Raw genomic sequence first — 22028 nt, forward strand, 5'->3', positions numbered from 1 at the left:
CGTGCAGAGCCTCCGCGGCACAGAAGCGCTTTCATTTTCGGATTAATGTTCCTGAACTTCGGGAGAGCGAGAAAGGAGCGGACGGACAGGGAAAAAGGTGAGTAAAAAGGTGGGACGTCGTGGCGCCAAACCACCGTTTTCTCGCCCCGTTTCTCTGGCCCAGGCGCTGAGGTAGAGGGTGCGCCAGAGAGGGAAGTTCCCTCCTCACGCCCAGCCCGGCGCCATCAATAATCCAGGTAGAGCCCCCGAGCGCGCGGCGCGCCACCTCAGCGAGGTTCCCCGGCCTGGCTTCCGCGCGCCCTTCTCTCCTTCTTCTCCGCCAGCGCCCGGCTCGTGGCCCCGACCACCGCGGTGCTCCCCGCTCCGGGACACCTCCACTTGCCGCGGTCTGAGCCCTGGGCGAGGTCGCGCGGAATCCAGGAGGGTACGGCCACCACTCCCGACGCGGCACTCCCCGGAGCCGGGCTTCCGGGGGGGCCCAGCCGTCCGTGCGCCCCGCCCGCTCCCCCCCCGCCCCACCGTGGCGGGCGGTGTAGACCCTCAGCGCCCAGTGCCCCCTCAGCGCCCCGCGCACCGGCAGCGCCGCACTCACCCCCTCCGCGGGACAGGCGCGCAGCGCCCAGCAGCAGGACCCCCAGCAGTGCGACCGTGACCCTGCAGTTCAGGCCGGCCATGGCTCCGCGGCGCCTCGGTCTCGGCGGGGAAAGCGAATGTGGCCCGTGATTCGGAGCGGCTGGCACGAGCTTCTCTTAGTTCCGTCCCGTCGCGCTCACCTGTGCGCGGGGCGGACTGACCCTGGCTCCGCCCAGCGCCGCGGGAGCCCGAGCTGGCTGGGTCAGTCCCCTCCTCCCTTTCCTCCTCCCCTTCCTGCCTCTACACCCGCCTCTCTCGTCCAGAGCAGTGGGACCTGTAGCCACCTTCCCGGGCCCAGCTGCCGCCCCTCTCAAGACTTTGTCTACAGGCGCGAAGGTCGCCCTTGGGGAACCCAGTCAGGCCTCCTTTTACTTTCCGGGCGACAAAGGAGGCCAGTGTGCCGCGCATTTTTCCGGAGAATCATGTCTGTGGATCACTCAAGCCCTGGCTTCCCCCTCTGCTTCCTGATTTGGGCTGGAGGCTTGCTGGACTTTAACGCCGGTGCTACAGCTAATCTTTGCAAAACTGTGAGCCTGAGGCCAACTCCAGGCACTTCACAGACAGTATTTCTAATGCTCACAGCCACCCTTCCATATAACAGTTGAAACAGATTTACTGAGTCACTCAACCTGCCCAAGGTCACCAGGCCAGTTAGTAATTTATGGAGGCAGGATTTGATAGCCCCGGAAGGGGTTTCCACAAACGGGGTTGCTTTGTTACATTTTTGAAGAGTGAATGAATGAGTGAATAAATGCATGAGGCTGGAGAGAGCCAAGAGAGGAAACCTGAACAGGTCCACAGAGGCCCCTTCCTTGAGTTGTGAATAGTATGTATGGGACTAGTGTGAGGCATTTACTCCAGTCGTTGGGCTGTAAATCAAGTGGCGCTGGGTATCTTTCCCTCCTCCCAGCTGCTGGTGTGCCATCTTTCTCTGGTTTCCGAGGTCCTATGGATTCTTCTTACCCCCTGCAGACCACACACCATATCCAGGGTCACAGGGCCACAAGGAGAGACAATGGATGGTTCAGGGACTCTCAGCTAGCAGACCAAGGTTCTGCCAAAATGACTCCAAGGGCCCCCCTGGGTCTGTCTGTGCCAGTGGGCAGCCAGAGGCTGGGCCAGGGTCACCCAGAACAACCGGGTAGAAGAGCACATGAAAGAGCATTGGTCTACGTTCAGCTCCCACTTTTGTTTGATTCTTGGGGGAACTGAGCTTCTCCAGGCTGTCCTTACACTCACTGGGAACAGGGCTGAGAAACCATCTCTTAGGAGCTTCATCCCCTTCCTTCTGTGTGTCTTCAAGGATGAGAATAAAGCAAACTCTGCCCCCAGTCCACAAGGGAGGCAGGGATGTCCAGGTTGCGGACATGACTGCCCCCGACCCTTATATCTATGGCAGAGCCTGGACTGTGAGCTGGGGGGAACGTCAGAGTTTACCTTCCAGTTCACTTTCTGCCTCAGGCAGACAGATGGGGAAACTGAGGCCTAGAGAGAAGGAAGAGGATGAGAAAAGTAGGAAAGCTTTTGATGCTCCCCAGGGAATTGAGGGCAGATTCATCAAGAGAAAGAAATTTTCAGAAAATCTAAACATCTTTCAAATATGTTTATGCTAACAGGAGAGTAAAGCAGATTTTGTCTGTTTTCCTAATTCTAAGCAGGCATATATACCCCAGCATCTTTTCCTAGCATCCATAACACCATTGTTTTCCACATATGATGATGATGATGATGATAATGGCAATGTGTTGAATTGAAAATACTGGAAATACTTTGTGACAACTTTAAGCCTAAGGAACAAGTCATTTCTTTACTGTATCATTTCTCCAAAGTTTGCTTAACTGGTCTCCCTGGGAGAGTGAAACTAACTTTCTGTAAATGACACGAGTCAATAATTCTCAGATGTGAAGGATTAGTGATGGTTCCAGATAATGGCAGCAAAGAGAAAGAGATGAGGAAAGTGGGGAGGCACTTCAGCATCCTTTGCATGACAACCCAACTACATAGTTGAATTCAAGATGTCTTGAGGTAATAGCTTGGTTCTTGGAGTAGAGTGTAATCAAAGCATTGCCAAATTTTGGAAATGTCTTGTCTTTACAAACTTGGCTGAATGGAAGGAGTCAATTTTAAAAGGTTATTTCTGAACTGGCAGAAATCCAGGCAGCTGCATTCTGTTGCCAGAGAAAAATGACATTGAAAGATAAGTTTTAAAACAGACTGTTCTATCTAATTTTGACCCCTCTGGAAACCCTACAAAACAGGAATTAAAAAAAAAAAAAAAAGACATAAGCCTACAAAGACAGGGAGAACAGACAGAAGACAACAGCAGAATCCTCTTAGAAGCTGGAAAGCAGATGGACAAGTGGTAACTGTAAGCCAGTAATGGGGAAAATTGAGAAGTAGCATGATTTATACGATAGAATTCTCAAAAAGAAACAAAAACAAAACAATAAACCAACCCTAAGGAACTGGCAGCACAAGGTATTCTGTAATGGGAGGGTGAAGGAGGGGCTAAAACAATGAAGCCCGGGAGAAAGCTGTTTGAAAAACACTATAGTTAGATCTCTGGAAACTGTCCTCCATTCCTTCTGGCTGGGCAACTGTCCCTCAGCAGAAGTCTGAAGCATTGTTTTCTGAAGAGGTTAAAACTGAGGGAATTGGGCTGAGGAGTGCCAGGCATAGCTGAAGGCCTAGGAAACATTCTGAAAAATAGGTAGATAAAAGGAACATATGCATTTTCTATGCTGAGCTCCCTAGCCACCTGGCCCCAACTTGCCTCCCAGATTGCAATAGTCTCAGTCCATTCTGGAGATGGAAAGAGTCTTCTTCTGGAGAATCTGACCAGCTCAAGGGGAAAGACCTAAAGATACAGATGTTTATCCCCATCAATAGGCTAACCAGATCCCTACAATGATGTTTCCAGTTGGTAAGCCCCACCAATTCAGCTTTTTGATCTCTCACATTTAAATATGACCAGGTGGTAGGATTTCAAGACATCTGAGGAAAGCATCTAACATGATAGAGTCAAAATCAACCAACTAACTAAACAGAAAAAAGCGACTTGTAGAAAAGAGACTATATAAGGAGAATAAAACAAAACAAATCAAAGCAAAACAATTACTAACTTCTTTAGAAAGGTAGCAGATAACATTGTATCTATGCAGTAGGAACAGGATTTTATAAAAAATGAATATTCAGGGACCCACAGAAGAGTTCTTAGAAAAATTTTAAAACTATAGTAGACATTAAAAAGTAAATAGAAAAGTTGGAAGATTTCCCAGAAAGTAAAGCAAAAAGATAAAGATAAAAAATAGCAGCGAAAAATTAAGGTAATTAGAGGTCCAGTTCAGGAGATCCAACATCTGAATAATGGGTTTCCTAGAAAGAGAGAGCAGATGAAATAGAGATGACATCATCAATAATATAATTCAAGAAATTTCCCAGGCCCGAATGACATGAGTTTCCAGATTTAAAGACTCATGGAGCATCCAGCACAACGGATAAAATAGGCTCACATCAAGGTACATCACAGTGAAATTTCAGGAACCTATGAACAAAGAGAACATTTTATGATTTCCAGATAATTTCCAGGGTCTCGTGAGAAGAAATGAAAATCAAAATGGCTTTGGATTTCCCAACAGCAACACTAGAAGCTGGAAGACAATGAAGCAATACCTTCAAAATTCTGAAGGTATAATAACTTCCAGCTAAGAATTCTATACCCAGCCAAATTACCAATTAAGTGGTAAGGTTCTGACTTAGACATTCAAAATCTAAAACAAAAACAAAACCAACAAAACCTCCAAACAACAAACTCCCACACACCTTTCTCAGGAAAATACTGGAGGATGTGTTCCATTAAAGCAAGAAATGCATGAGACACAGAGAGGAGTGGATACAGGTGTGTGAGGCTGAACTTAATGACCTTAAGAAAAAGAATACAGAATTACAAATAGAAGATCAAGTGGGAAAAATGATTATTTATTTAGAATAAGTAAAGAAATGACAACAAATCACAAACTTGAAAAAATTGAAAAATACCCCAAATGTCACAAAATCCAAAAAAAAATGTGATATCTTCACAATTAACTCACTGGTACAGCTCTATATCATTCATTCATTCATTTCTTCAGTTCATTTTGCTTCACTGATGTGTGTACTATCTGTTCTGGAACTTCCAGATTTCATCAAGATGCATCAGATAAGGTAAGATGCAATCTTTATTTGTTGGCACACCTTAGACATGTGAATTCACACATAGAAATACTCAGTGTTTATAGAAACATTACAGTGTTGTGCCCTACAAATACAGGAATTCTTACAAATTCTATATGTGTGATTCTTATTAAAGAACAAAATAGTGTGGGACATTTATAATTTTATATGCTGCATTATCCATTTATTTCTGACAGAAAAAAGAAACCTTCATTTTTTTTTTTTAAATTATTTATTTATTTATTTTTGGCTGTGTTGGGTCTTCGCCTCTGTGCAAGGGCTTTCCCTAGTTGCGGCAAGCGGGGTCCACTCTTCATCGCGGTGCGCGGGCCTCTCGCTATCGCGGCCTCTCTTGTTGCGGAGCACAGGCTCCAGACGCGCAGGCTCAGCAATTGTGGCTCACGGGCCCAGTCGCTCCGCGGCATGTGGGATCCTCCCAGACCAGGGCTCGAACCCGTGCCCCCTGCATTAGCAGGCAGACTCCCAACCACTGCGCCACCAGGGAAGCCCGAAACCTTCATTTTTTTTTTTTTTTTTTTTTTGAAACCTTCATTTTTGATAAGACATGATGAGAACTGCATGTTCTGCTTCAAATTTTAGTTTTGATAATTGGAAGAATTTTCCAGAGTAGCTTCTTTGATTCCTCCTCCTCCACTATCCACATACTTCTGGTTGGGCACTGTAGGACACATTCATAATATAATACCATCTCTGACTTTGCTCCTTTTGGTCACCTCACCTGATGAGTCAGCGCAGTGGATGGGAGGAGTATTCCTGGAAGCCGCTACTACAGCATGAAGGCAAGCAACGACACGAAAGTGACCATGCATTACGTAAAGATATCCTAGCAACCCCCAGTTAAATGTATCTCCAATTCAACTTCTCCTTAGCCAGATCCCAAAATGCCCATAGCCACTCAATCCTGCATTGCATCAGGGGAGGTGGGATAGAGGGGAGGTGGGGGAAAACTCTTTTTGCAGTTGAAATACATGCCTTTGCAAATTTTACAAGAAACATGACCAGATGAGCACATGCCTTTGGAAGGGCTGCACAGTGATATTTGAGCTTTCTTATCTTTATGATATATTTGCCTCTGGACACAAGAAGCACAAGATCCAGCTCAAGGGAGAGGTAAGGAATTTTCAGGGTGATGTACACTAGGCTTAGAGAAACTGGAGACCAGATTGAGTCAAGTTGTAAAATGTATGGCCAAGGATTGTGGAAGTCCCTCCCGAGTGAACCATTGCACAGAATAAAATCAAATGGAGTCATTACATTTATTGATGAGATCCTCAAATAATAACAGTGTTTGGCCAAGATGTGCCTACTCCACACCTCAGCATACCTATGCTCTTCAGATGCACTCGAGCCACACACGGCTGAGCAACCAGAGACAAGGAGCTGGCACTGTGGAGTGACACAGCCCTGAGGAATAAACTTTTTTTTAAGCTTCTGTGATTTGGGGCTTCCAGTCACTTGTAATGGAACCTCATCCTTAGGCAAGCACAGGAGATTTTTCTGGTGCCGTGGAATGTTAAGGGAAAGCAGACCCAAGTGATTCACTGCAAAAAGGAATTTGACCTAAATGAGAGAGGTGGAATGGCTCAATGACTAACAATGCGATTCTGCAGTCAGATGTCCTGGATTCAAATACAGGCTCTGCAACCTACCAGCTTGTGCAACTCTATATGTGCCTCAGTTTCCTCACCTGCAAATTGGGGCTATGAGAGGACGTCCTTCAGAAAGTGCTGTAGAGATTAATGAGATAATATATGTAACAGGTTTAGCACAGTGCTTGGCACATAGTAAATGCATAATAAAGGTGGCTGAGATTGCCTTTGCTATGGGGATTGGTATGAAAGGAGAGGGTATCAGCTTGGTGGGGGTGGAGGGGAGGACTCTGGAAAGAGAGGTCTGGAGACCAACTTCTTCATGATCTCATTCAAGCACGAAAGCGTCAGTTCCCCAAGACAGGAAGTTGCCTCTGCTTTACTCATCTGGATGTTCCCAGTGCTGAAAACAGTGCTTGGTACGTAGTCACTGCTCAGCAGATAGTTGGGGAATGAATGGATTCATCAAGCCAATGAATGCGTGGATGGCCCTGCTAACCCGGCCAGCTGAGCCTGGGGAGCTCCTTGTAACTTGGGACCCTGAAAAGATGAATGGCAAGTGTTCATTTTAAAAAGGGGTGGGGCCCCTGGCTTCCAGAAAGAGGCCATTGTGGCCCATGCCAGGTGTCTGGCAGAGACCCTGGCCTTGTGGGACTGGCCAGTGTCTGGTGGGCCAGGACTTCATCTGGTTGGAACAGAGGGGTGGAAAGAACATCTGTCTGCATCAGGCAGCTTCTTTGAGACTTTGCTTTCCAGGGGATTAAGCAAGTTAACAACGGGGAGATTCTTTCTGTGCACAAACAGCCCTTACTGTCACTGTAATGCCAACCACTGTTTCAAGGAGAAAACCTCCCAGTCACAGTTTGGGCAGAGGCCCTTTTGTGAGCCTTGAAACAGAGGAGTTGGCTGTGGTCTGGGGATGAGATAGGTGTTCCTAGTTGGCCAAGTAATTTTTTTAAATTAATTAATTAACTTAATTTATTTATTTTTGGCTGTGTTGGATCTTCGTTGCTGCGTGCAGGCTTTCTCTAGTTGCGGCGAGTGGGGGCTACTATTTGTTGTGGTGCGCACGCTTCTCATTGCGGTGGCTTCTCGTTGCAGAGCACGGGCTCCAGGCACGCGGGCTTCAGTAGTTGTGGCTCATGGGCTCTAGAGCTCAGGCTCGGTAGTTGTGGCCCATGGGCTTCATTGCTCCGTGGCATGTGGGATCTTCCCGGACCAGGGCTCGAACCCGTGTCCCCTGCATTGGCAGGCAGATTCTTAACCACTGCACCACCAGGGAAGCCCAGTTTGCCAAGTAATTTGGCCAAGGAGGAACCATGTGGTACAATTTCAGTCCTGGGATGAGTAAGACAAATAAGGAAAATCCTCAAGGAGCAGCTAGTCATGCTGCTGCGGACGAGGGCTACGTGAACGTGCATCTGCGTGACTCAGGAACTCGCCAGCAGGCCGCCAAGCACCTTCTGTGCTCACCCCAAAGTTACCCGAAGCCCAGGAATCCGCATTTCATCACCTCCCCAAATCATGGCACCTAGGAGGTCAAGGTAAAACAACAGGGGAAGAAAGAGGAAACGTGAAGCAGGAGACAGAGCTCTCCCCTCCTCCCTTTTTAAGCCTGTGCAGCCAGCTCCCTGTAAGTCTCTTGCCCGCAGGGTGAAGAAAGCCAGACCCTGCCCTCCCCGGAGAGCACCGCCCCGGATATGACCCATACCCACGTCAGGCCTGTGCTTGCCAGCCATGTTTCTTTCTTTCCTATATTTTCACTTGGAGTGTGGGAGGAAAACGGTCTTTAGAATGCCTTCAGAGATGTTCTTCCCCCGGGAGAGGGAACTGAGTCATAACCACTGAGCTGGAGCCTTGGAGCTCATCTGGTTGTCACCTCCTGATGGATGGAGTCACAGAGAGGGGATGTGACACCGTCAAGTCACACAACAAGTGACCTTCAGAGCGGAAGCCAGGTGTCCAGCCAGGAGTCTGTGAGCTCTCCTTCCTAAAAAACCTGGTACAACTCTGCCGGCATCCTCATGCCCACCGCCCACTCACCATGCTACCACCTGCCTGTGACCTTGGCAGCTTGGCTTCCACCCCCACTGCTCTGCTGAAATGTTTCTCCCCAGAATGGCCAATGCCCCTCCCCATGGTCACACCAGGCCTGGTGACAGGAAGATGGTTTCAGAAGGAGGAGAGGATGGGGAAGGGGTGTGGGCCGAGGTTCTGAGACTTCCCTAGTCCAGAACTGGTTTGGGAGCTGGACAGGCAAAGACAGAGCTAACCCAACAACACCAAAGCCATTGGTCACTGCCTTTGCCTGCGGTGCCCTCCCACCCCACTTAATGGGCTATGAATCCAATCCATATCCTCAGGTGGCTCAGGTTGCACTTGTTGTGCAACCATCACCATCCACCTCTGGAACTTTCTGATCTTCCCAAACTGAAACTCTGTATTCATTAAACAACCACTCTCCATTCTCCCTCCCCCGCCCCATCCCCTGAGCAACCATTATTCTACTTTCTGTCTCTATGACTTTATTATTTTAGGTATCTAATATAAATGAAATCATATAATATTTGTCTTTTTGTGTCTGGCTTATTTCACTTAGCATGATGTCTCCAAGGTTTATCCATTTTGTAGCATGTGTCAGAATTTCCTTCCTTTTTAAGGCTGAATAATATTCCGTTGTATGGATATACCGCATTTTGTTTATCCGTTCATCCATCAATGGACATTTGGATTGTTTTCACCTTTTAGTTATAGTGAATAATGCTGCTATGAACATGGGTGTACAAGTATCTATCTGAATCCCTGCCTTCAGTCCTTTTGTTTATATACCCAGAGCAAAATTGCTTGATCATATGGTAACAACAAAGCCATTACCACACTTACAACTAAATGGATGATGATGCTTTAATAGCATCAAATATCTAGTCAGTGTTCAAATTTACAGTTGTCTCATTAAAATCATTTTTAATAGTTTAGTTGTTTGAATCAAAATCAAAACACCTTTCCTGTATTGCAATTGATTGGTATGCCTTTTTTAAAAATAAAATAACCTGTTTAGTTTGGAATAATTTTATATTTACAGAAAAGTTGCAAAGTCAGTACAGAGACATCCCATGTACTCTTCACCCAGGTACCTCTAATGTTAATATCTTCCATAACATGAGAGATTGGTCAAAACTAAGAAATTGACACTGGTACTTTACTATTAACTAAACTCTAGACTTTACTTGGATTTCACCAGTTTCCCCACTAATATCCTTTTTCTGTTACAAAATTCCATCTTGGATACCACATTGCATTTAGTCTTCATGTCTTCTTAGGCTCCTCTGCTCTGTGACATTTTCTCAGTTTTTCATTTTTCATGACCTTGACAGTCTTGAGGAGTGCTGGCCAGGTATCCTCTAGAGGGTCCCCCGGTCTGGGTTTGTCTGATGTTTGTCTCATGATCAGACTGGGGATATGGATTTTGGTAAGGACAGCACAGAGGCAGAGCACTTCATCACATCCCATCAGGGGTGGTGACATCCACAGGACATCACTGGTGATGCTCACCTTCATTTCTGGGGTAAGTGGTGTCTCTCGGCTTCTCCATCATAAAGTTACTATCTCCCCCTTTCCCTGCTCTGTTCCTTGGAAGTGAACCATTAAGTTCATGGTATGTCTTTCAAATTCATTTTAATCAGTAGATTCCCCCTTCTCTTAATTTTTTCTCAAAATTTATTTGTTGAAGAAACTGGGCCGTTTGTCCTATTCCTTTGCCCTCTGCGGTTCCTTTAAACTGGATCTCGAGGCCTGATCTGCCTCATGCTTGATTTTTTCAGCAGGGCCACTGCACAGGTGGGGCTGTGGACTTCTGTCAGGAGGCACCAATTGTCTCCTTTTTGTAACATTAGCAGCTACTGATGCCCACTGTGTTACCTCAGTTCTGATACCTTTAGATTCCTCAGGACTAACCTTATCATGAAGGTAACCTTTCCTACATGAAGACAGTTCCTTTTCTTCCTTCAATAAACATAGTAGATTTCAGCAAATCAAAGATAGCTCCCATGGTAAGAAACATTGTTTCTGTACAACCAAGAAAGAAAAAATGCTGTGAATTCACCTATGGCACATTGCCAGCCATAGAATACCAAGGTAGTGTTTTCATTTTCCACTAACCTCATGGTTTTATTCTTTCCTCCGATGAATTGTAGAAGTTCAGTCAAAGTCAGCGGTTGCTGGCGGATGGATGTTTGGGCAGCCCTTGTTGCAGGGGCATCGCTCACACTGGCTTTTGTGGTTGAGGTGTCACATTGCCTTCATCAATCCCTGGGACTCAGTTTCCTCTACACTCCCTTGCGTTGTAGCTTGCTGTGTGGTCTGCCATCCTTTTGCATACTTCTCAGTGACAAAACAGCTTAATGGAATTCTATTTCTTCTACGTCCTTTCTTAAGTCCTGTAAGCACTTGGTTATAGCTTTGCAAGAAAATACGGAATTGTAGTCATTCCTCTAAAGACAGATAATTGCTACTCTGCTGTTACATTTGTGTCCCACTGCCCCGTTTCCATGCCTTCCTGTGCCCATGCCAACTGTTTGTTTCCACAGTGAATTATATTGTCATCTTTTTGATGATATTTTAAATGATAGTTAGACCCCGTATGCGTAGAACCAATCATGCATATAATTCAGTGGAAGGTGATGCATTATGAACAGTGATGGTCAAGTGTGAGCATGTCCAGTCATGGTGACTGCCCTGCCACTGGTAGGCAACGACTATGAGAAGTGCCCCAGTTACAGAGATGTTAAAAGTTTTTAAGACATGTGCCTTGCAGTTGATGAAACACAGAGTTTCTGGTTATGTGGCTGGCAAGAATCCCATTTTATTTATCTGGGTGATCTCCCCAGACTTTAGCTCAGTGTTTACAACTATTTCAAAAATATTTGTGGAGGAATGAAACCAACAGTAAGCAATATATATTTATTGAGCATTTACCAGGAACAAGGTCTAGTTGGGATAAATACTTGAGAACCCAAACCAATTCCCTTTCTTAAATGTTAATTTGCTTTTCCCCATTCTCATCACATTTCTGCAGCTGTTCTTGGCCAGGTTGAAGTCTTCTACTACTATATTGGTACCCTTTCTGTTTCTTTTCCACTTGAGGAATAAATACACCCAACTGTCTATCTTAGATTTTCTACAAGAGTCCTTATTCCCATCTTCAGGTCACCTGAATGGATTTGGGGATCAGAAAACATGGTCAGGGCTTCCCTGGTGGCGCAGTGGTTGAGAATCTGCCTGCCAATGCAGGGCAGATGGGTTCGAGCCCTGGTCCCGGAAGATCCCACATGCCGCGGAGCAGCTGGGCCCGTGAGCCACAATTACTGAGCCTGCGCGTCTGGAGCCTGTGCTCCGCAACAAAAGAGGCCGCGATAGTGAGAGGTCCGCGCACTGTGATGAAGAGTGGCCCCCACTTGCCACAACTGGAGAAAGCCCTCGCACAGAAACGAAGACCCAACACAGCCATAAATAAATAAATAAATAAATAAAATTTAAAAGAGATAAGCAAAACATTCTCTCTATAAATTTGATCTTTAAAACAAAAAAAAAAAGAAAACATGGTCATGTTCATGACCACCCTCTAGTTCATTTTCCTCCATGGACTCCTGACAAATCAGCTGGAAGATTTGCCTGAAGCACAAAATGTCCATGTCAGGATGGGTGATTTCCAGTTACATTCAAGCAACATTACTCTTTCTTTTTTTCCCCACAGGACAGATAATTGTCTCTATGGATTCTTTCCTTCTTTCTTTTCTTTTATTAATAGGCTTTATTTTTTAGAACAGTTTTAGATTCACAGAAAAAATGAGCAGATAGTACAGAGAATTCCCATGTACCCCCCCACGACAGTTTCCCCTATTAATATCTTACATTAGTGTGGTACGTGTGTTACAATTAATGAAGCAATACCAATACATTATTATTAACTAAAGTCCATATTCAGACATCCCTAGTTTTTACTAAGGATCCAGGATCCCACATTACAATTAGTTATCATGTCTCTTAGGCTCCTCTTGGCTGATACAGTCTCTCTCCCTTTCCTTGTTTTTGATGATCTTGACAGTGTTGAGGAGTCTAGTCAGGTATATAATAAGATGCCCCTCTATTGGGATTTGTCTGATGTTTTTCTCATGATTAGACTGGGATTATGAGTTTGGGGGAGGAAGACCACAAGGTAATGACATTTTCATCACATCTCATCAAAAGTGCAAACTATCAACATGACTTACCACTGTTGATATTAATCTTGATCACGTGGCTGGGGTGGTGCTCATCGGGTTTCTCTCCCTGCCCCCACTTTTCCATACAGGACTCTCTGGAAGGGGGTAACTAGGCTCAGTCCCACATTAGGTGATGGAAAGTTACAATTCCTCTCATTTAGAGTGGAGCTTGGATTTCTTTTAAGAGTCAACCTCCTATGTTCTCTCATCTCTTCTTCCCTTGCCCTCACCTCAGTTCCCTCCCAAAGTCTTCTTCCGAGGTTTTTCTTCCAATGTCTGTTTGATGTTTTTCTCTTCAGATTTAAATACTCCTGGGTTTGGGCATCAGTTCCCACATGATCCTCTCTTCCTTAAAGTAGGTTTTTCTGAGTTGGTGCTACAGATCGCCCTTTCTCTGGGACACTCTGGTAGAAAAGGTTCTTTGGACCAATGCATGTGGAAAACGCTCATTCCTTACCCCTTCTTAGAGACTCAGAGCACACGAGCATAATAAAAGGTCTGACAAGTCTGGCAATAAAGAGGCCTGATTAAAAGGTTTCTCAAGGCTATTTCACCTTGAAACCTTTTACCATATTTCATTGACTCAGAGACACTCATTTTTTTTCTCTCACATATTAACATTTTTGAAGTTGGGTTGCATCTTACAGATCATTAGGTAAGAAAATAGTATGTTTCTTCTTAGAGGTACCTGCAATAATGGTGTCAGATACACTGATAGTATTTGAGATTTGAGGAAATACAGTATTCACGGCACATCTATAGATACTCTTCAGAACCAGTGAAAAGTGGAAACTGAATTAAGAAACAGCCTGCCAGGTCCTCAAACCCCACCTCTTCCTACTTGGATGACCTGCCTCCTTGATTTTAAGTATTCTTCAGTTTGGGGTACAGATGTCCTCTGCTCCCTCTGTGAGATGTGCCCCAGGGCCCACTCCCCACCCTCTTCTGGCACGGCCAGCCATGACTGACTGGCTAGACCAGTTTAACTTAAGAGTGAGGTATTAAGGAGTCCCTTGGCCACAGATCTAAGCTGTGTCCTCTGATCAGCTTTATCATTAATGAGGTGCACTATTGTCCTTAAGGAAACACATTCCTAGACTGCCTGGCTTGAAATCTAGCCTGCTGTGTGATCTTGGGCAAGTCAGTTAACCTCTCTGTGTCCATTTCCTCACCAGTAAACTGGGGATAAATAATTGCATCTACTTGATAGGGTTGTTGTGAGGATCAGATGGGATATTACACGTAAGGCACTGAACCCAGGGCCTGGCACCTGGCAGGCTACTCTAAAACATCGGCTATTACTAGAAAGACAACATTTTTATCTTTGGTTCCTGGGTCATTTTTCAGGAATAAAAAAGACTTGGAGACACTGACTAGCTTGGGTCCTAAGGGTGGCAGGAGGCAGTCGGTAGGAGGGCAGAAGAGAAATTTTCTGTAGTAAATCACGGCCTGTGGTCAAGCTGACCTTGGCCTGCTGCCCAGAGCTACTGACCCCAGCCAGAAGGTGGAGAGGAGAGAGCAAGAAAGTGATTCTCTTCCAACCAGCCCAGCCTCTAGAACAGAGGAACCTGGCAAAATAACAGCCGGAAGATTCAAAAGCAGTGAGTGGCATTCAGGCCCCAGGCGACTGGTTGTCTTCCAGGGTCCCCGCTGCCTGCTGCCATGTGCGTCGCCTTGGGCAGGACTCTGTCCACTCTATGCAATTTCCGCAGTTTCCTCCTCCTCCCCTTATTATTCAGGACGTCTGCTTCATATTCGTTCCCCCACGGGTTCTGCCCAATTTAATTGCTCTGTCACCAAAGATTAATCCCGACAGATAAGAAAAAAGACATCTGGAAATATTGACTCTGCTCCTTATTGTCCCTCCCAGGGCCTTCACACCTTCAGCGGCTTCGCTTCAATGCCTTGTCAGGTTGTTGGAGTGGCTCATTTCAGGGGGTGAGCTCTCAGGGGTTCTGGTGCCCAGCGCTCCTGGAGGCTGGTGGCTGTCAGGGTCTGGCCACCTGTTGCTGTGCTGGAAGGACAGGGCTGGGACTGGAGGCCGGGCCAACTGGGACCTCAGGTCCCATCCCAGGCAGGACAGTCCTTTGCCTTTCTGAGTTGCTAAGAGACAGAAAGACATCTGAGAGGCAGGCTGCTTTAAAGAATATCATTTTTTAAAGGCTCATTCTAAATGGAACATCATCAGAACTTTGCCAAGATCTTCCTGGTTGTTCAGAAGATGGCCACTCTTTCTTTTTCTCACTCCCTTCCCTCTGTATCCCTGTCCCTTCGCTCTCCTTCCATCTCTCTTTTTAGCTTCTGAAGGCTCAGTCCTTGCTGGTCTGTTGATGGGGCTGAACAGGGGTCAGGGGTGATGGGGTGGCGGGTGAGGTCTCAGCCACAGGTCAGCCTGGGGGCCCAGGAAGTGTTTGGGGGAACTGGCTTCACTTCATCCAACCATGTCTGTGTCATTCACCAGGTGGCCTCTTTAGTGAGCAAACTCTTACCTATGTGTAAAATAAAGTGATTATCTGGGGAACAAGCATCACACTTTGCGTGATTGCCACTGGTCATTGTGTAGCCCTTTGCTGCTCTCTGGGTCCCGAGCTCCATATATATTTTTCATATGTGTATCTGGCTCTATATTTTATTTTTATACAAATAATAGCATATTATCACCTTGTTCTAGCCCTCGGGATTTTTATTCTTTCTTCCTAACAAGAGTCTTGATTATCTTAGTGTGTCTGTACATAGGAAGCAACATCAATCGTTTTGTTTTGTTTTAAACCACTTCACTAGATTATTCTTTTAAAAAAAAATTTTTTTTTTAATATTTATTTATGTATTTGGCTTGCTGGGTCTTAGTTGCGGCACGCGGGATCTTATAGTTGCGGCACGTGGGATCTTTAGTCGCGTCATGCGGGATCTAGTTCCCTGACCAGGGATTGAACCCAGGAGCATTGGGAGCGCAAAGTCTTAACCACTGGACAACCAGGGAAGTCCCCAGTCGTTTTTAATGGTTAATCAAACACACTTCTGCTCTGGTGCACTGCTGCCAGCCCACCCTGGGGCCTGCAGACTATACAATGCATGTCCCCAGGCTGCTCTGTTACTCAGGGAGCAGGAAACAGGTGGCAACTCAAACCTGGTGACCGAGGAAGGCACTGTTTACAAAGTTGTCGGTGCAGGACAGAGAACCAGCCCGGATCGCGGGCACCAGGGCCAGCACCATCTAGTTTGCTCATTTTATCCAGTCCCGAGGGGCTGTGTGACTTGCCCAAGGTCACACAGCAAGAGGCAAAGCCATCAGAAAACCAGGTGTCCCAACTACCAATCAGTATTCTTTCCTCTGGGTTTGCTATGATTGTCAAAAATGAAACAAAACAAAAACACCCCTGGTTATTTAAATTCCAATCATGAGTCTAGGAAAGTTGTTTTTTTTTTTTTAACATCTTTATTGGAGTATAATTGCTTTACAGTGGTGTGTTAGTTTCTGCTTTATAACAGAGTGAATCAGCTATACATATACATATATCCCCATATCTCCTCCTTCTTGTGTCTCCCTCCCTATCCCACCCCTCTAGGTGGTCACAAAGCACCAAGCTGATCTCCCTGTGCTATGCAGTTGCTTCCCACTAGCTATCTATTTTACATTTGGTAGTATATATAAGTCCATGCCACTCTCTCAGTTCGTCCCAGCTTACCCTTCCCCCTCCCCGTGTCCTCAAGTCCATTTTCTACGTCTGTGTCTTTATTCCTGTCCTGCCCCTAGGTTCTTCAGAATCATTTTTTTTTTTTTAGATAGGAAAGTTTTTAAATTAATCTTTTCCACAATCAAGACCAATTAGTCAACTCTTCTGTCATGAGTTTCCATAATTTTTCAATTTCCCTAACTTACAAATTGCTTTTTAAATCATAATTTGCAAATTTATTCATGACAAATGTTTTTAAAAGCCAAAATTTGGTATCAGCTTAAGTGTCCCCAAATAGGATAATGGGCAAGTAAATGAAGATACATCTATGCAGTGGGAAATTATGAATTTCTTAAACTTGATATTTATGAAGAGTGTGCAATAAACTGGAAAATGCTTAGCTGTAATGCTGAAGTAAAATTGTAATCTCCAATTTATTTAGAGTATCATCAGAATTATGTTAATTCATACATGCACTGAAACAAACCAAAAAAACCCTAAAGTTACATAAAGAAAAACAAATGTAGTAAAGGAATATACCAATATGTTACTGATAATGATTATCTTTAGCTGGGTGAAATATGGGTGATTTTGATTTGCTTCTTTCAACCTTTCCAGGTTTTCTACATTGATCTACTAATATGTTCATAATAACAGCATCAACTATAATAATCACAATTCAAGATTTTTAAAAGTCACTGTGATAATTTGACAAGGGATGCATATCCAAAACCATACAATTCCACCCCTTCTGACCCAGTCATTTCTCTTCCAGGAATCTGTCCTGAGAAACTAATTCTGCTTTGGGGCAAATCTCTAGGCAGGAAGAAGTTTACTGCTGGGAAAAGCTGGAAACCACCTAAATGCCAAACAGTGGAGTAATGGTTACAGAAAATGTGGTTCAGCTGCTCAGTGCTGCTACGTATTCATTAGGAAAGAAACTTATGACAAAAGTATGTGCTACAACATTAAATGGAAAACTCAGGATTCATAATTAAATGTAAAATATGACTCTAACAGGTTTTAAAAAAAAGGTGTAGGTTTGGGGGGAAAATACACAAAGATGAGCGAATGAGCTGGCGGGGCGGGGTGGTGGAATCGTGAATAATTTTTCTTCTTGATTTTCTAACATTTTCTGTAACGTAGTTACCTTGCCTTTGTAACTTAAAAAACACGATAAGTAGCTGTCCATCTGGGAAGTTGGTTCTCAAGTTGTACCTGCTAAGCCACAGTCTCACAGGGAAGGCGGGTGGAGACCCAGCCCCGATGTTGGCAGGAGGACAAGAGGAAAGTGTTCATCAATGAGGGCCTGATGAAGTCTGAGTTATTTACTCCAGGGCTGATGAAGCACTGAGTAGGTAAAAGAAATTGCTGGGCCCTGCAGGGGTCAAGGTGGGGAATGAGATAAGTATAAGAGATAAGGAGTGCAGAGCACACAGTTAAAACAATCAGTTCACTGACCAGGTCCAGCTGACAAACAAAGCCCTCACACCTCACCTGAGTTTTCTCAGGGAGAAAACTGGTCATGGATGCCCAGGCTGAAACAGCATGCAGGCAGCCTGCAGAGGGGAGGCACCCAGAATAGGGCCCTGGAGACATGGGTTCTGGGGTCCTCACCACCAGTCCTGAACCAAGGATCCTGGGATTGACTGGGGGCTCCAAGGCCCCTTCCAGCTCCCAGTGTCTGTGATCTGTGCTGCCCTTTGCTCCTGAAATTCTCTTCCTCATACTCCAAGATGTGGCACGAATGCCTTCACCCCTGCGGGGCCTTCCTTCCCTGCCCCTGCCTGGACTGCACATCCATCAGTCTGTGTGTCCACAGTGTTTGAAACCCAGTTCAGAACTGACTTGTTCCATCTGAAAACAAACAGAATAAACATCTGGCAGCTAAGGGAGCATTTAGGATGTGCCAGATATTGTGCTTGGCTGCATGTTGTCCGGAGATGGGCTTGTCTGTCCTCTGAGGACTGGGTCTGTGTATTTGTGCCCACTTACCTGTTACTGCACGGCAAACTATCCCGAAACTTAGAGACTATAACAACAACTGCTTCTATTTTGCTCACCTTTATGGTGATAGCTGGGGCAGTCAGAGGCTGGGGCAGGGCAAGAATTGTCTGAAGGACTCACAGTCACACTCTGGTGGTTGATACTGGCTTTGGGTGGGACCACGGCTGGGGCTGTTGACCCACAGTTGGCCTCCTTCTGTATGGCCTGGGCCTCCTCACAGCAGGGTGGTAAAGAGATAGAGAGAGAGAGCCAGACAGGAGGAGGTTGTATTCCTTTTATGACCTGGCCTCAGAAGTCACACTGTGTCATCCCCACTGTATTTTACTGATTAGAATCACGTAACTAAAGGTGACCCAAATACAAGGGAAGGGGAGTTGGAATTCATCGTTTGATGTGAGGAATGTTTAAGAGCTTGCACATATGTTTTCTAACCACCACTGTTGGCCTTCCTTGTACCCCGATCTTCCTTGTGCCTGACACAGAGCCTTGAACTAAACATTAGCCAGAATTGTTGGTAGAGCTGAATTGCCTTTCGGGTTGGTGCAGACCTGGGTGCAGAGGATAGTTTGGTGTGAACACACTTGCTTCCCGTTTATGTTGTTCAGAAACACAGAACACTTGGAGAAGTCATGAATTTTTTGCCTCCGGCTGCCCACAAGCTTGGGATCTAGGTGGGTCAAGGTTGCTGTCTGTCATCTGCCCCCATTTTCCCATCCAGCCTTTCCCCCACTGCTCCATAAACTCAATCCCATGCTTTAATCAGACAGGTCCCCTCACTCTGTCCCAGTGGGGACAGCCTTTGCCCAGGTGGGTTCATCTGCTGGGATGCCCTCTCTTCTTTCTATCGATACTTCCAACTGCTACCCAGCCTTCATGACCCAGCTCAAGGAACTTTCTCTCTTGGCATTTCCCTCTCACCACCACCAACCTCTTCCCCACCATTGCCTCAGCAAGAGAAGTGAAAAGCAGGCTTAATTCCCAAAGCTGCAGTCCTGAGTCCTTAAGGAGGCCCAGGGGCAGCAAAGACAAAAGCCCTGGCACCAGGCAGGTGAGGAGGCTGAGAGAAACAGGCTGGAGGCCAGCTGGACCACAGGAAGGACCGCAGCCAACTGGTCTACCAAAGGGGGCAGCTCCTTCTTGCTTCAGCAAGTTGTTACCAGGGGAACTGAAGGATAGATCATCTAATCTTTCCTGAGAAGCAGAAAAATATGGATTTTTACGTGGGATTTCTTAATTTGTAATTATTGATGATTAATTTAAAATTTTAGAATGCAAGCTAATTCCATGGGCCACATTTGCCCCACCTCGGTTCACAACTTTTGGCTGAAAAGATTTGGGGCAGAGAGAAGGGTTTGGGAGGGAGGGAGTGAGGAGGCTGGAGAGGACTCCCCAGGCGGGGGCGGAGTTGAGGGAGCTGTTGAGGATGGAACTTCTGGAGGGTTCTCAAGGGGCCTCAGTCCAACGTAAGCTTCCAAACTTGGACTTCACACCAGGGAAGCATACAGAACCTCAGCAGCATGGGGCTTCTGTGGATATTGGATTCAGTTATAGAAAAATAAAATCCTACTTCTTGCTCCCCTGAGGTTGCGGTGAGATTCATACTCCAAAGCCTTCAGCGGAGGCTCACTGTACGAGGGTCCCTGTCTCAAGTCAGCTCCCCGGGGAAATAGATTTGGCATAGTTTCGTCTGCAAAATCCAGGCTTGTGAGAGGAGCTCTTGGGATCAAGACCTCTAGGAGATAGAGAGAGCAAACCTGGCCAGAGGGCAAGGTTGAACATGATTCAGTCTTGACAAAGGCCTCAGTCCAGCCTATGGAGAGCTCTGGGTTCCTTCGAGGTCTTCCACGTTGACCTGGATGGGGAAGAGGTTGCTGGGTCACAGTGACCAGGTACTGAATGCAGGCTGCCCTTGTGAACAGAGCTCGGCCTTGGGCAAGGGGGTTCTCTGCAGCTGAAGGCAAGTCCCAGAGAGACTCAGCAGGAGCCATCAGCAGGCGGAGGAGTGAGATTCCAGTCCTGGAGGGAGGGGATATCTGGGTGGTTCACACAGTGTCCACTGCCCCTCGCACTACTCAGATTCACTAGTTTCATATGATAAGTTTTGAGAAGCAGCTCCTCCAGATTCTACTGGACCTCTTTTCCTGGGGACTCTTACAGGGGGAAGCTTAGAGGGATGGAATTCAGCTCCTTCCTCCCTGCAGCTGGACTTGAGGGTGTAACTGATACCCATCATCCTCTCCTCTACCACCATCCTCGTATCCCCATACCCTGAGCTAGCATCTCCATTGGTTAGGTGGCTTGGATGGGGTAACTGAGACCCTCATCCTTGAGAGGTCTGCTCCCCTCATCACCAGGCCCTTCTTGGTCCATGCATTTGTTTATTTCCTGTTGAAATTGGGGACAGGAGAACCAAGAGCTATCCCAGTGAACCGCTTGGGTGCCAGACATATTCTTTCCTGCCCCTGTTGTGTATCAGCAACTTCACTGTCTCCTGATGACCAGGGCCCATTACCCATGCCAGGAAGGTGACTCTTCTCCTTTCCTGTTGGTCTCTTGGCAAGAGGAGCCCAAAGTGACTGGGCAGCTTGGGGTTTGATGGAATTCTCACTCTGTCACCAGTGGAAGCATTTCCTCCTCTAGAAACCAGGATTTCTAAACTCACAGTTTGGGGATGGGGCTTGAAATTCTCCATCTGGGTTCCCAGAAGTGACAATAATTGGGGCCACTCTGGCTCTTCCCACTTGGTTTTCAGACTGTGTATCTCCCCCTAATGGGGACACAGCCCACTGACTTAGGATGGCAGGGTATACAGTGCCTCTTGGAGGATGGCACTCCATCCTCTCGGCACCCTCTCCATTAATTCTCCAATGTGTTCCTTTTTTTTTTTTTAATTTATTTATTTATTTAGGGCTGTGTTGGGTCTTCGTTTCTGTGCGAGGGCTTCCTCCAGTTGCGGCAAGCGGGGGCCACTCTTCATCGCGGTGCGCGGGCCTCTCACTATCGCGGCCTCTCTTGTTGCAGAGCATAGGCTCCAGACGCACAGGCTCAGTAGTTGTGACTCACGGGCCCAGCTGCTCCGCGGCATGTGGGATCTTCCCAGACCAGGGCTTGAACCCATGTCCCCTGCATTGGCAGGCAGACTCTCAACCACTGCACCACCAGGGAAGCCCTCCAATGTGTTCTTGATGTCGGAGGGCATGTTCTGTCGTGCCCCCACACCACCGGACCCCTAAATACTTGCACAGTCTGGTGGGTACCTGAGTCCTCCCAGGATTTATCTCCCACCCACTGGAGTGCATGCGTCTTGTTAATGTGTCTAACATACCTGTCACTTGTCAATCCTCTGTTCTGATGACATGATCTCCTCAATGCAGTGGACCAAGGGTGTTCTGGAGGGTATACAGGTGAGACATATCCCTTTGGACTATACTGTGGCAGAGGGCAGGAGAGGTAACATAGCCCTTGGCAGGCCCATCAGTGTGTACTGCTGTCCATCCCAAGTGAAAGTGATTTTTTTCTGATAAAGGATGGAAGGAAATATAAAATGGATTTGCCAGATTAATAGCTACATCCCATGTGTACAAAGTCTTGTTCATCTGCTCTAGCAAAGATACCACATTTGGTAACAGTTG

At 46.3% G+C, this 22028-nt stretch overlaps 1 protein-coding gene across 1 annotated transcript in view; it reads right to left on the minus strand.

Annotated features, from left to right (window-relative positions):
- CDCP1 (CUB domain containing protein 1) overlaps positions 1-789 on the minus strand; it is a 56640-nt gene extending 55851 nt beyond the window's left edge. The window contains exon 1 of the mRNA XM_059939415.1: positions 593-789. Coding sequence (XP_059795398.1) covers positions 593-674 — 82 coding nt within the window. The 5' untranslated portion in view covers positions 675-789. The remainder of the gene's footprint in view (positions 1-592) is intronic.
- Between the last annotated feature and the right edge of the window lie 21239 nt (positions 790-22028).

Source organism: Balaenoptera ricei, chromosome 11 (genome assembly GCF_028023285.1).
Source record: "Balaenoptera ricei isolate mBalRic1 chromosome 11, mBalRic1.hap2, whole genome shotgun sequence".
NCBI classification, from domain to species: domain Eukaryota; kingdom Metazoa; phylum Chordata; class Mammalia; order Artiodactyla; family Balaenopteridae; genus Balaenoptera; species Balaenoptera ricei.